This window comes from Herpailurus yagouaroundi, unplaced genomic scaffold, assembly GCF_014898765.1.
Source record: "Herpailurus yagouaroundi ecotype Mexico unplaced genomic scaffold, PumYag 185, whole genome shotgun sequence".
Classification (NCBI taxonomy): domain Eukaryota; kingdom Metazoa; phylum Chordata; class Mammalia; order Carnivora; family Felidae; genus Herpailurus; species Herpailurus yagouaroundi.
In genome coordinates, this window is record NW_024412416.1 from 26,422,329 (window position 1) to 26,435,582 (window position 13,254).

At 43.6% G+C, this 13,254-nt stretch overlaps 1 protein-coding gene across 1 annotated transcript in view; it reads left to right on the forward strand.

The window, feature by feature from the left end:
• The window catches only part of GABRA5 (gamma-aminobutyric acid type A receptor subunit alpha5), an 82,483-nt gene that overhangs the window by 61,958 nt on the left and 7,271 nt on the right, over positions 1-13,254 (forward strand). The window contains 2 exon segments of the mRNA XM_040493885.1: positions 9,284-9,427; positions 12,591-12,743. Of these exon segments, the coding sequence (XP_040349819.1) occupies positions 9,284-9,427; positions 12,591-12,743 (297 nt within the window).

The window sequence follows — 13,254 nt, forward strand, 5'->3', positions numbered from 1 at the left end:
CCCAGCAACTCAGCATGAGTGTAGGTGATCTAGAACACAGGTTTCAAAGTGTCTAATCTGCATTTTAGTCTGTGAGGTGTGAGAAACACATTGAAGTTCTGTCTGTGTTGTGTCTTAGATGCACTAGTTAACTGTGATTACTATTTAACAGCTACACTGGGTGTGTTCTCATGCTAGATGCAGTGAGAATCACAGAAGCATAAGTTCTGCTCCCAAGGAGTTAATGGACACGTTACATAATAAGGTTAAATACCCCTGTACAGCTGAAAGCCACTTGGAATTCAGATGGGGAAACTCATCATGGGGATGATATTTTATTTTATTTTTATTTATATATTTTTTTATGGGGATGATATTTTAAACTGAACCTGGAAGGATTTGAATAGGAGGGTAACAGAAATAAGGACAAAGCACAAATGACTGGGGGTCACTTAGTAGAGGTGATGAACACCTCTTTTGGGCAAATGACAGGATGGCATAACCATTCAAATATGAAAGTGTGAAAGCAGTAGGCAGAGTGGGAGAGGTTTGTGGAGCAAGGGGAGGATGTGCTGGGCTCAGTACTAGGTAGGTGACACCAAGAGCTAGGAATTGCCCTGAAGCACTAGAGACACTGAGAGTTGAGAACAGCGTGGTGACCAGATGTGACAAGGGTGTTGGCCAGATGTGATCCAGGATCAAAGGGGGACATGAGTCAAGGGTGGCATCATGATTTTAAGACTATGTGACTTTGGAAATGTATTTTCCCTAAGGAAATTGAAAGTGATTGGAAGGAACTGCTGGTTTCAGTTAAAAAAGCTGATTGGTTTATGAAGTGGTGGGAAATTACATGAAGGGATTTCTTCCTAATGTTACTTCTAGGCTTTTGCTCTGCTTCTCACTCCTTTTCACAAGGGGAGGGTCTTTTCTGCTGGGTGGTGACCGGCCTTAGTCCTTCTTTCCTGATTGGTTCCCATTTAAGTCCATGGACACAGACAGTGTAGTCTTTTTGACTCTTTCTGTTAGACCAGGCAGCAGTGACCATACATAATTTTACAGACTGGATTGTGGAGTGGTTATGGGCCATTTGATTAGCAACCCTCAACCATCCACTGTAATTTCTTTGGTTACAGGGCAGAAATGTTATCTGCTCATCTCCATCTGCAGATAGCTACCCTTATGTCTCAATTGATTCTAGGCAAGGAAAAAGGCATAGGTAACTTTTACCTACTGAATTCAAAGCAGAGATATTGGTATCTAGTAGGCCATTAGATATAATGTATCTATATACATTTAAAGCTTATGAAGTTTGTAATATAAATTATGCAATTGATGGGTCAACTGTTGACTTGGATTTCAGCACAGAATACTGAGGCTCAAGGAGGTTGAGGACCCTGCAGAAGGTCGTACAAGTGATGGTTAGTGAGGTCTCCTTAGGCAGTTATTCTGCTCATTGCCACCTTCCATTTCAGAAGAGAGAGGAGGGCTGAGGACATGGCTGTCAGAGAACTTAAATTCTGTGTTTTCAAATTACCAAAATTCGGCTCATTGGGTACATACTAATCTGCATTTCTTCTAACATCATAGGCAATGAATGCACAAGGTAAAATGGATTTCCTGTCTTGTTATTGGCAGTTCCTGGGTTCCCAAGTGTCCATGCAACCTATCAGATGAGGCTAACCAATAGTCTTCACACATTGGGTTTGCTTTGACTGACAGTTAAAAAGTCAATTTAGGTTTGAAGATCTTTTCAAAGTTTGAAGTTTGGATCTGACACAAACCAAAATTCTTCCCAATATATGGGTATGTTCCTAATATTTATTAAGCAACCTACTGTGTTAGGAATATGCTAAATGTCTAACATTGATGAACATACTTTGCCCTCACAGTGGCCCTAGGATATGGGAGTTATTTTCCCTAACTTACAGATGCGGAAATAGAGGTTTAGAGCATATATTGGCTGTTGAAGTTCAGAGTCACACTGCTATATTTCTTTCATAGTTTAGCAAACACTCATTGCTTTTGAAAGTCCTTATAAATAAGGGTTAAAAGTGACATCTCTACCTTCTAATCAGGATTTGCAAAGCTAGACCTGGATAAACAGAAAGTGTCAACCCAGGAAAAGGAGCCACTCAGAAAGCAGTGATGAATTCCCAAGTCAGTTAAGAGTGAAAGTATTTAAAACCTTCCTGCCTTGCTGTGCTGATATATGGTTGACAGGAGGCGAGTATTATGTTTCTAGAGCTCTAACTCGTAACAAATGATAGCACAACAAACCTGATTGCCTCATTTACTGTTATGCGTGGCTAAAAGATGGAATGCCATGCAGCTAACACAAAGAGAATAATTTAGTGCTAAATACCCAGGGTGAAATACACATGAGTGTCATTTATTCTCACCTTTAATCTGATGAAGAGAGAAGAACTTAGCAATACTGAACTGAAATGACAGAGGCCACACTGGCTCTTGTTGTTATTATTAATGATATTAACATTATCAATATCAATAGGCTATTTAATACTAACAGTTTGAAAAGCAAGATGTTATGAATTATTAGTTAGCCTTATAAGATACACTCATATATCACTTTGTGATTTCAAGTAACTTTTATATAGTTAACAATTATTATTTTATTGGGTCTTTATTATAAATATTATTATACACACACACACACACACACTCACGAAAAATGGAGAGAGGCTGAGACATTATATGCCCAACAAGCCTGCATGTATCAGAGTTAGCCTTGTGCCCAGCCAGTGATCCCTGCAGCATAGACGTGCTTCCCTGCTCAACATGCCACTTAGTCTCAGAGCTCAAGGAGAGCCATCTGCAACTGTGTGCCATCTCCAATACCACTGTAGAAAGTAATTCCCAGCACTGCAGTCAAGAGAGCAGATGGGGTGGGGTCTGCGCCTTCCACAGGCCTGTACCAGTCTTCACACCCACCTCAGTGCCTCCTCCACCACCCCAGGACTCCTATCTGTGACTTAACTCCAGGCCACCAGAAAGGGCACTTGCACCTCTAGACCTCTACCACTTTTCAGAATGCTCCATGTGTCCTGATGTCCTCTCTCTCCTGCCTCTTATATGCTCTTCACCTCCTTTCCCTTCTTTCTTGAGCAGATTTGGCACCAAGTAAGCAGCTCCATGGGGGAAACATTGTTTCCTGTGTTCTGTACTCTTTTTAGACACGTCTGTGTTCCCAGATGTTCCTAACTCTCAGAACTGACCCTGGTCACTCCAACCTATTGCCTTGAGATTTGAGTTCCCTTATTGAGCTTTAGGATTAACATTTTCTGATCTACTCACATTTCCCAAGGGTTGCGGGGGTCCCCTTCTCTTGACCAGAGGTCAGACTTACATCTCCCCTATGGATTGGGAAATGGAATGAAGAGTTGTTAATGGGACATCTGTAGCACTTCTCACTAGAGTTGTAGTCAGAGGGAGGCCAGCTTCACAGGCAGCAGCTCTCCCCATTGTGAGGTGGATGAACTGAGAAAAAGATACACAGCAGGTGTATAAGACGATAGAAACAGAAGCTTCCTGAGCCAGTCTGGGGACAGTAAGAAGCCAGGAGATATAGTCTCATACCATCTACTGTCTGCTCCACACTCACAGCCTTGACCAGAATCCAGCAGGGCTGCACTGCTTAAGTCCATGTCTGAGTGCCACAGCTCTTTAATAGTTAGGGTCCTATAACATTTACAAAGTAGGAGGGAGATAGAAATCTCACTGTCATTTATGTAGAATGCAGGGAGCCCTCACAGTCTTATTAGCACATGCCCAGTGATGCCTATGACCAGACATTTGGAAAGCAGCTTGCCAAGGTAGAGGCATCATCAGCCCCCACATTCATCTCTCCAGAGAGAGAGCCACCCATCTCCCCAGGAGAGAAGGGGAATTACAACAGTATGTACTTGTGTCAGGGAAGCTTTAATGTGAAAAATATAGTTATATATTACCTAAAACTTGAAAATGAAGGTATGTTAATTTAAAAAAAAAAGGCAAGGATACCACTCAACATTTACCTGCAATGTGAGTGAAGTCTATGAAGTCCATGATATTTCATTAACTGTTATAATGGAGTCTACTCTATTTACTTCCATTTCAAATCATTAGTATGCAGATAAATCTCAGAGTCATCACTCATTTTAATGGTTCTGACCCCACCCTTGCTTAGCAACTTTCTGGTAAGTTGGCTTATCACTTGCCCTTTGCTCAAGGACAGAGTACACTGGTTACTGAAAAAGAATATTGAGTATCACACATCTAGGGGGAGACATCGAGCAAAAAGATAGAGAATGAGGGGTGCCTGTGTGACTCAGTCAGTTAAGCATCCAACTCTTGATTTTGGCTCAGGTCATGACTGGATGGGTTCATGAGTTTGAGCTCTGTGTTGGGCTCTGCCCGATAGCACGGAGTCTGCTTTTTCTCTCTCTCTCTATCCCTCCCCTGTGCATGTATGCATGTGCTCTCTCTCTCTCCTTCTCTCAAAATAAATAAAATTTTTTAAAAAGATAGAGAATGATACAAACTTATTAAAAATATTTCAATATAGAAAACTTTTGGGTAGGCCTCAGCCTATCAATAGTGATGCTATCACCTAGGATGCCTGGGCACTTTCCTGGCCATATTACTCATAGTGAAACCCTACAGACATTTCTCTTAGTGGAGCCAGTGCTGTAGTGGGACCAACTCTTGTGGTTCTCATTATGATTGCAAGATTAATCTCAGCAATAGTCATCAGGGAACTTTGAAAAAACATTTATTACTCACAAGTCCTAGAAGGTACACAGCACACCTGGGGGCATATGGCAAGGTCACAGGTAGAGAGAGGGAAAGAGGGAGCACAGAACCAGAGTTTTCCTTTATTTGGGTCTAGGTTGGGGTGCCTAGGGTTTGGCAAGTTCATTCTTTATTGTCAAATTTAAACCATAAGAGCAAGAATTAGGGCACAGGAAGGGAAAAGTGGGGTGACTCAAGTGGTCAGCTATCTAGGTCACACTGGGCTTTCTAAAAGGGGAATATCATGGGTGGGGTGGCCTGGCTCTTTACTTAGTTGTGTAGCTAGCAGTACGTTCTAGAAGGCTGCCATGAAGTAGATGCCTCAGCAATCAAAAGCTTAACATCAGGTGCTTGCCTTACAATTAAAAAACAACAACAACAACTTGTCAAGCACTTTCACTACAAAGACCTAAATACATGGAGAGACACATCATGTCCATAATTTAAAAAAAAAAATACAATACCAAAAGATGTCATGTCTTCCCAGTCTATAATATATACATCCAGTTCAGTTCCAGTATAAATCTCATCAGAGTATTTTTATGGAAGCCTAAGCCAATTCCAACATGTATATGGGTGAGCAGAGGAATAAGCAGGGGCCCCTGAAGAAGAAAGGAGGGGTATGTTACCCTTCCAGTTATTGGGGTCTTCTAAAGCAGGACAGGAAAAGAGAGCTTAGCAGAGGACCCAGCAAAGAGAAAACCAGTGCATGACAGAAACCTTACTTGGAGAGCAAACCCTGAAAGTGAGTGGCTGGGAGAGACGGCTTAATAATTTTGGTGGCAACACAGAAAATCACATGGAGAAAATGCCATTGGATACTTCTGTGTGGAAAATATATACAGAAGTCAGCTTCTAGTAAGGCCCAAATGGTGAAAGACAATGTGTTAAAACTTTGATGATGCACATGTAATATAGTGTGACCTCAGAACAGCAAGGGCCTCTGAAATAAGATGCAGAAAAATGAAAAGACTGATAAATTTGACAAACATTAATTTTATCAAAAAATTAAAAAAAAGAACACAGTGAAATAGCCAAAAATTTGAAGATATTTGCAATACATAGAACGAAAAGTGTCAGAATATGTAAAGGAAATATGAGTCAAAACATGAACAGATTTCACAAAGAAGACATAGGCAAAGCCCAAAAACAAAACAAAACAAAACAAAACAAAACAAAACAAAACAAAAACCAACTTTGTTTAGTGACTTCTGCTTCTGTCCAGGAAGTAAAACTACAAAGCAAACAGTGCAATGGTTATCATAAAATTCAGAATATCAGTTTGTAGGGAGGATGTGAGTTTTCAGTGTGTCAGGCACAGGGAGTCGTGAAGCTTCTTCTGTTTTCCTCTGTATTATGCTGAGTGCAACATACATGCTGATTTCATTATTTTTCAACTGTATGGATACTCTTTTGCACATAAATAAGAATAAAGGTAGTGATGTGCATTAGCAAAGAAACTTCTACGCTTTTTAGTAGAACTCTTGATCATTCCAGAGCCCATTCTTCTGACTTCTACCTGTTAAGATCTGTGATTCAAATGCATAGTTTTGTTGGCCTGATCTAATAGAATTGCTGCTCCAGGGGATCCTTCACAGTGCAGTGGGCTTACTCAGCTTGGAGTAGAGTCGCAGAGCATGCTGTCATACTGAGGGATGGCTCCCCTGCCAGCAGTGTCATCAGACCTCTGCAGTTCATCCCTCATCTCCTGAGACATCTACAGATTTCTCATCTCTATGGGTACGTGGTTCCTTTCAAACGTGCTTGAGGGTCATGCTCTGCTTAAGCAGCTGGGAGCAAAGCAGACCTCTTTGTTCAAAAGGTGTCAAAGTGGTTGGATGTGGCATCTATTCAGATTCATGGGCCTGATCATGGGACAGGTATGCTGGCTTACCTTCAGGGGCCTCAAGAGACAACTGGAACAAATGAGCCTGTCAGTTCTTCAAAGCCAGCTGCTCTTATGTAACTGCTTTTGCCATGGTGGCCAGATCCTGCTAGGTCCTGTGACCACTCCTGATCCATCATCTGAAGTCTGTGACACAGGTCTCCCGGACAGCACATTCCCTGTGCCTTCCCACCACAGTGCCTGCTGCTCCGGTGGCTTTGCTGTTTCCCCCTCACCTTCTCATATTCTGCACGCTGCAGCATGCTAGGAAGTCATTTACCACCCTTTTTTATCCACCAACACTACTCAGGTGATCTCATCAGCCCAGGCTTCAGTTGACATCTATATGCTAGCAGCTGGAGAGATCCCATGTTCACTCGGTACCATTCCCATGAACTAACTTATATAGCCAGCTGCTCCCTCAGGATCCCCAAGTAAACCCCTTGTAGGTATCATTTCTGATACATTGCACCTGCACTGCTGCTATTTCACCAGAAGCCAGGTCCTTCCAGAATCTTTGCCATCCTAAGTGCAAATGAACTGTCCAGATGTCCAGCCTGGCCACCTTCTTCCTGTCACAGGTTACATGATTCATTAGCAACTGGACAAATCTTCCCTTTAACATGTATCCCTAATTTCTCCTCTTTTTGCCATTGCCCACCACTGTCGTATTCCACCTGGATTTTTTTTAATGTTTATTTATTTTTGAAAGAGAGAGGGGAGGGCCAGAGAGAGAGAACAACACAGAGGATCTGAAGCAGGCTCAGTGCTGTCAGCACAGAGCCTGATGTGGGGCTCGATCTCATGAACCATGAGATCATGACTTGAGCCTAAATTAAGAGTTGGACTCTTAACTGACTGAACCACCCAGGCGCCCTTTCACCTGGATTATTTTAATGTTACCTTAGGCAGTCTCCCATTTCTGTCTGGTTCTCACCGACATTCTATTCTTCCATCTCAACCAGACAGATCATTTTAAAGCATAAGTTATAATATGTCACCTATTTGCTTAATCCCCCATCCCTACCTCCATGTCTTCTGATTAGCTCACAGCAAAAGCTATAAAATATCCTCGAGACACTGTTTTATCTGATGTTTTCCTCTTCCCTCTGCCCTCTTCCCTGTCCAGCCACACTGCCTGCCTGGCTTCTCCTCAGGTATTGCAGGCATGCTCCTGCCTCAGGACCTTTATAGCATCCATTCCTGGGATGCTCTTCCTCCTAACAGCCTTGTGGCCAGCTCCTGAACATCTCTTGGGTCTCCTAAGTGAGGTCTTCCTAGAGAAGCTTACTTAAAATTGTACCTCTTCCCTCTTCATAGCTTGTAGCTCTCCATAGCAATTACTCACCTGTTGTATGTTTTATGTGTATTTTTCTCCCTCCTCTGGGAGAGAGCCTCTGTTCTCCATCTAACTGTTCTAGTTTTCTATTGCTGCATGACAGGTTATTACAAAGTTGGCAGTTTAAATCAATATGTAACTAACCTTACTGTGGTAATCATTGTACAATTTATACATCTATCAAGTTATTACAATGTATATTTTAAATTTAAACAATGCTACATGTCAATTATATCTTAATAAAGTTGGAAAAAAAGAAAAAAGAAAAACCACCTTTATTGTCTTATAGTTTCATAGGTCAGAATATAGTGTGTTTGCCTGATGTCTCTGTGCTGGGTCCCACAGGCTAGAATTATAGTGTCAATAGGGCTGACAGTAGCAGGGCTACTTCCAGCTTCATTCAGGTTGTTGGCAGGATTCAGTTCTGCATGGCTGTAGGCTGGAAGTCCCTGTTTCCTGCTTGCTGTCACCTGGGGGGTCATTCTTACCCTCTAGAACCTGCCCACTTGCCATGGCCCCTTCCTCCATCTTCAAAGCCAACAATGACAGCCAAGTACTTTCTTCATGCTTCAAATCTCTGAGACGGATTTCTGACTGGCTCCAGCTGGAGAAAGTTCTCTGTTTTTAAGGGCTCAAGTGATTATATTGGGTGCACTGGGTTAATCCAGGATAATCTTCTGATTTAAAGGCCCATAGCCTTAACTCCATCTGCACAGTGCTCTTTGCCATATAAAGTAACATTCATAGGCATGACACCAACGCAGGTCATATCTACCATGGCACCCTCCCACCAGGACAGTGTCAGACAAGACAATAAGTACCAGTTGCAAAGTGGAACCTTTATCATAGCTGATGCACTCAGGTGCTCCTCCACGTGCTCTACGAATTTGGTCATTATGGAGCTTGTATCATGATAGCAGGAGCCCTAAGAAGTAGCTACTGTAACCATCCCATTTTACAGATGGAAGAACTGAGGCACAGACCATAAGTTACTCGCTCAACACCACAGAGCTGGGAGAGCCCCCGGCACTGTAGTCTCAGCCCATGTGATAGCGTACCCTAAAGAGCAAATACATACTGGGAAACAGGCACTGATTGCTGACCACTCAGATCTCTAGAAATGAGAAGGCCCTACCTGAACAGTGGTGGCATCTGCCTTGGTTTGACCACCTGTGCAGTCTTCAGGTCCTTTAACTTTCCAACCATCTCTCTTGCTACTTCTATAGACATTGTTGGTTGTGCCAGGCTGAAAATAATTCCATGTTTATACCACCTTCTGCGCTCCAATACAGATGCATATCCTAATTCCGAAGTTGTCTATGTGTGGACTAATGGAACCACTAAGTCAGTGGTGGTGGCAGAAGATGGCTCCAGGTTGAACCAGTACCACTTGATGGGGCAGACAGTAGGCACTGAGAACATCAGCACCAGCACAGGTGAGACCAAGTGCACATAGAATGTCACACCCTGGGAGAGCTCAGTGTTCCTGTACCATGCTGGGGGTGGGGGGAGGGAACACCTGAGTTCTACTTAGCAAGCTGGGGCACAGCTGTGGTTGTGTGGTGCTGTCCACGGGAGCCCTCCAATTCAGATCCCTGTTCTTGCAGCTGCACACGGAGGCACCAACTGCAGTGGCTGCCTAGCAGCATGAAGAGCCATGGGAGGCATTGATCTGTGATGTGTTTGCCCTCATGTGAGCAGGCCCCTGTGATCGTAGGCTCTGCCTGGAGGTGACATAGACTTCCTTATATAATGCAGTCCCTGCTCCCAGCATTGAGACATAGAGGCAGTAGTCTTTTCAGGAAAGGTAGACAGCTTCCTACAAGTACTCCTATTTACCAGCTCCCCCTACCAGGAGGTTTTGAAAATTTCTAAGAAGATTTCCCAAGGGTTGAATTTTGGGGAGTACAACCAAGCGGAATAGAAACAGCTGAGACCTCACCAAGAAAGAAGCAGAGGCTCTCACTCTCATGTACATAGGGCTGGGCTGAGTACCACAGGGGCAAGCCTGGCTTCACCTGATTCAAAATGGGTGAGGTGTTCCAAAGGAACAGAATATGTTCAAGGTTCTGCACCTGCGGGGTGCATCCTTGGCTGCTTCCTGGCCACAGGAGGCCCAGCCCCAGCAGTCAGGAGGGGAGGAGACCCCAGGGTGCCAGAGAGTCTCCATATGGCAGAGAAGAAAAGTATAACAGGGATGGAGTGGGCCCTGTCACGGGGATGAGTTCTGCGCTCCAAATGATACCCCGGTCAGCTCCAAATGATACAAACCTCAGGGCTGGCAGGAAGCTCATAGACATTGAGTGCATGCCTCCTCTACATACAGGCTCCTAGAGCCTACCCATTAGCCTGGTGCTGGGCATCCTGGGGAGAGGGGAGAGAGCCTGGCAGGATGGTGAGGATGGTGGCACCATGTGGATGCCTAGTTAAAGAGAAAGGAAGAGGAAGCAGGCCTAATTTTATGGGAACAAGTGAAAAGGTAGCATGGCAGATGTCTGGGGTAAAGAAATGCCATGCTGATGGAGGATGCTGCTGTTTGGAGTTGTTTCATACAGTTCTTTAAAAATGTGTAAACGGGGTTTCTGCCTCTATCTCCATTCTAAAAATATGGTCTTTTTTAAAACATTATCTGATATTGCTACCCTTAACTCAAAAATAAAACAAATGAAAGAGGGGGTGAACGGATGGGCAAAATGGGTGAAGGAGAGTGGAAGATACAGGCTTCCAGTTATGGAATGACTAAGTCACAGAAACACAAGGCACAGCATAAGGAATATTGTCCACGATACTATAATATTGTAATAGGGATGTATTGGGACAGATGGTAGATACACTTGTGGTAAACACAGCATAACATATAAACCTGTTAAATCATTATGTTGTACGCCCTAAACTAGTGTAATATTGTGTGTCAACTATACTCAAATTAAAAAAAAAAAAGAATGAAAAGAACAACAATAAAAGCATTATAAGTAAGAGAGTAATATCAAACCCTACTGCAGAGAAATAGACTGGTATTTCCCCTCTTCTTGGGTGTTAAGAAGAGGCAACATTGGATCATTATAAAGATTCAGTTCTTGCTATTAAACATAGCTCATCCTCCTTCTCTTTGTCGCTGTTTCCTTCTGGTGTGATAAAACCTGCTCAGTCCCTCTCTGCTGCTCTGATCTGCCTTCAAGCTATGGGGAAAATGTGGCCTGCCAATGCCGGTGTGTCGCAGACACTGCTAGGAATTTTGTCTTTTTTTCTGGAAGGGGGCAGATTTTGCTACATGTGATCTTAATGGTTCCCCCTGCCTCTGACATCTGGCATGCTGAGAGAAAAGGCACGTAGGGACCTCCACAGCTGGCCATGCTGAGCTCTGGGCTTTGATTCCAATAGCACATGGCAGATCTGTGCTATCTGACTCAAAGTACCGATGCTCCACATTGGTCTCTGGCAGACCCTCCCCCCACCCCCAAACAGATGGCTCCCACCCAGGTCTGCATTGGTGGCAGCCTCAAGCCCTTTCTCCCCACTTTGCAGTTCTATCCAGCTCCCCAGCCACACCATCTACTCCTTGCAATTCAGCAAAAGCACTCTTGTCCTCAGATCAGCTTAACTCTGCCTCCACTCCTCAAAGCAGCCTCCCCATCTCCCTAGGGAGGTGTATATTCAGGTAGCAGTCACACAGATGAAAGGCACAACGTAGAGTACAGACAGTAGTAATTGTTATTATGTTATATGGTGAATGATGGTGACTACACTTATCATGGTGAGCATTAAGTAATGTACAGAATTGTCGAATCACTATGTGGTACAACTGAAACTAATACAACGTCATATGTTAACTATATTTTTTTCAGAAAAAGGAATCTAGCATTAGAGACTTTCCAGTTGACATCCATTTATATACCCTCCAACCACAACCCATCTCAGCTCCTTACCAGTTCACCATCAGGGCAGCGTCATTCTCAGCAATGAATGGGAGGTCCCCTCTGGCCTCCCACACAGCCAGGCAGATCCAGAGAAGGCACTGGGGCATCTCCAAGGAAATGCCCCGATCTCCCCTGGTGGGTGGCAGGAGGGAGGGGCTGCCAGACCAGTGGCCTCCTCAAACTGCTGTTCTTCACCCTCCACCTGGGTCTGTCACGGAGTGCAGAGCCTGTGGGGAGTGCTTTCCCCCAGCTCCTGCCAGCTTTCCCTGGCTGGGAAATAGGGAGAACAATTCTCCACCTGCAACAGGGCTCTGTGATGTCCTGAGTTATATCTGGAGAGGCTAAATCCTGAAATCCTGATGGCAGTAGCAGTGAGGGGGTGGGCAGAGAGTGGCACAGATTGTGACCAGGGATTAGGAAAACACACAAATCTGATTTTCCCCAGGAAAAACATCCAGCAGGAAAGGCTCTTCAGAGGCTGGGGCTCAAAAGACTTACAGAATGACGGCTAAGAAATCTATGCATCCTCTTTCATCTTCTTCATCCTAACAATACAAACAAATAGTTGTCCAGTGGGAAGGTGGAAAGAAGGGGACTTCTGGACTGCCTCTGGTTCAGGGGCAGGAACCATAGGCAGGACTGTAGGACAGGTGGTTGCCCGAGTTAATTTGTTTATTTTCAGGTGAATACACAATCATGACAGCTCATTTCCATCTGAAGCGGAAGATTGGGTACTTTGTCATCCAGACCTACCTTCCCTGCATAATGACCGTGATCTTGTCACAAGTGTCCTTTTGGCTGAACAGAGAATCAGTCCCTGCCAGGACAGTGTTTGGTGAGTGTCCCCAAGCCAGGCCTACACTGGTGTTTTGTGACTGCTTCTAACTACCCCCAAAGAACAGCCTCTGAATGACTAGTGCTGTCTGTTCTGTGACCTGGAAAACAAACAGACCAATTAGTAAAGAATTCAATGTTAAGGATAAGGATTTAGGATTGCACTCTAACAAGGTTTTAGGAAATGACACTTGGTCTATTTGATCATTGTTTCCATTTTGAAAAGCTTTTGCTGGTAGGGCTTTTTTTTTTTTTTTTTTTTTTTTTTTTAGGTTTGAAACTGGTAGCAATCTGTCTTATGTGAGATTTTGCTACAGTATTTTCACACTTCTCCTAAAGTACTGCTTTTTACGTTATCAAGCAGTTTTCTTTGAAACGTGATACCACTTTAAAATTAACTCCCAACAGGCATTCAATATACCATATGTGGTATGGTAATAATAAATTACATATCTATATATCATATATCCCATCATATGGTGTCTATGATATGAATATATGGATATTTTCAT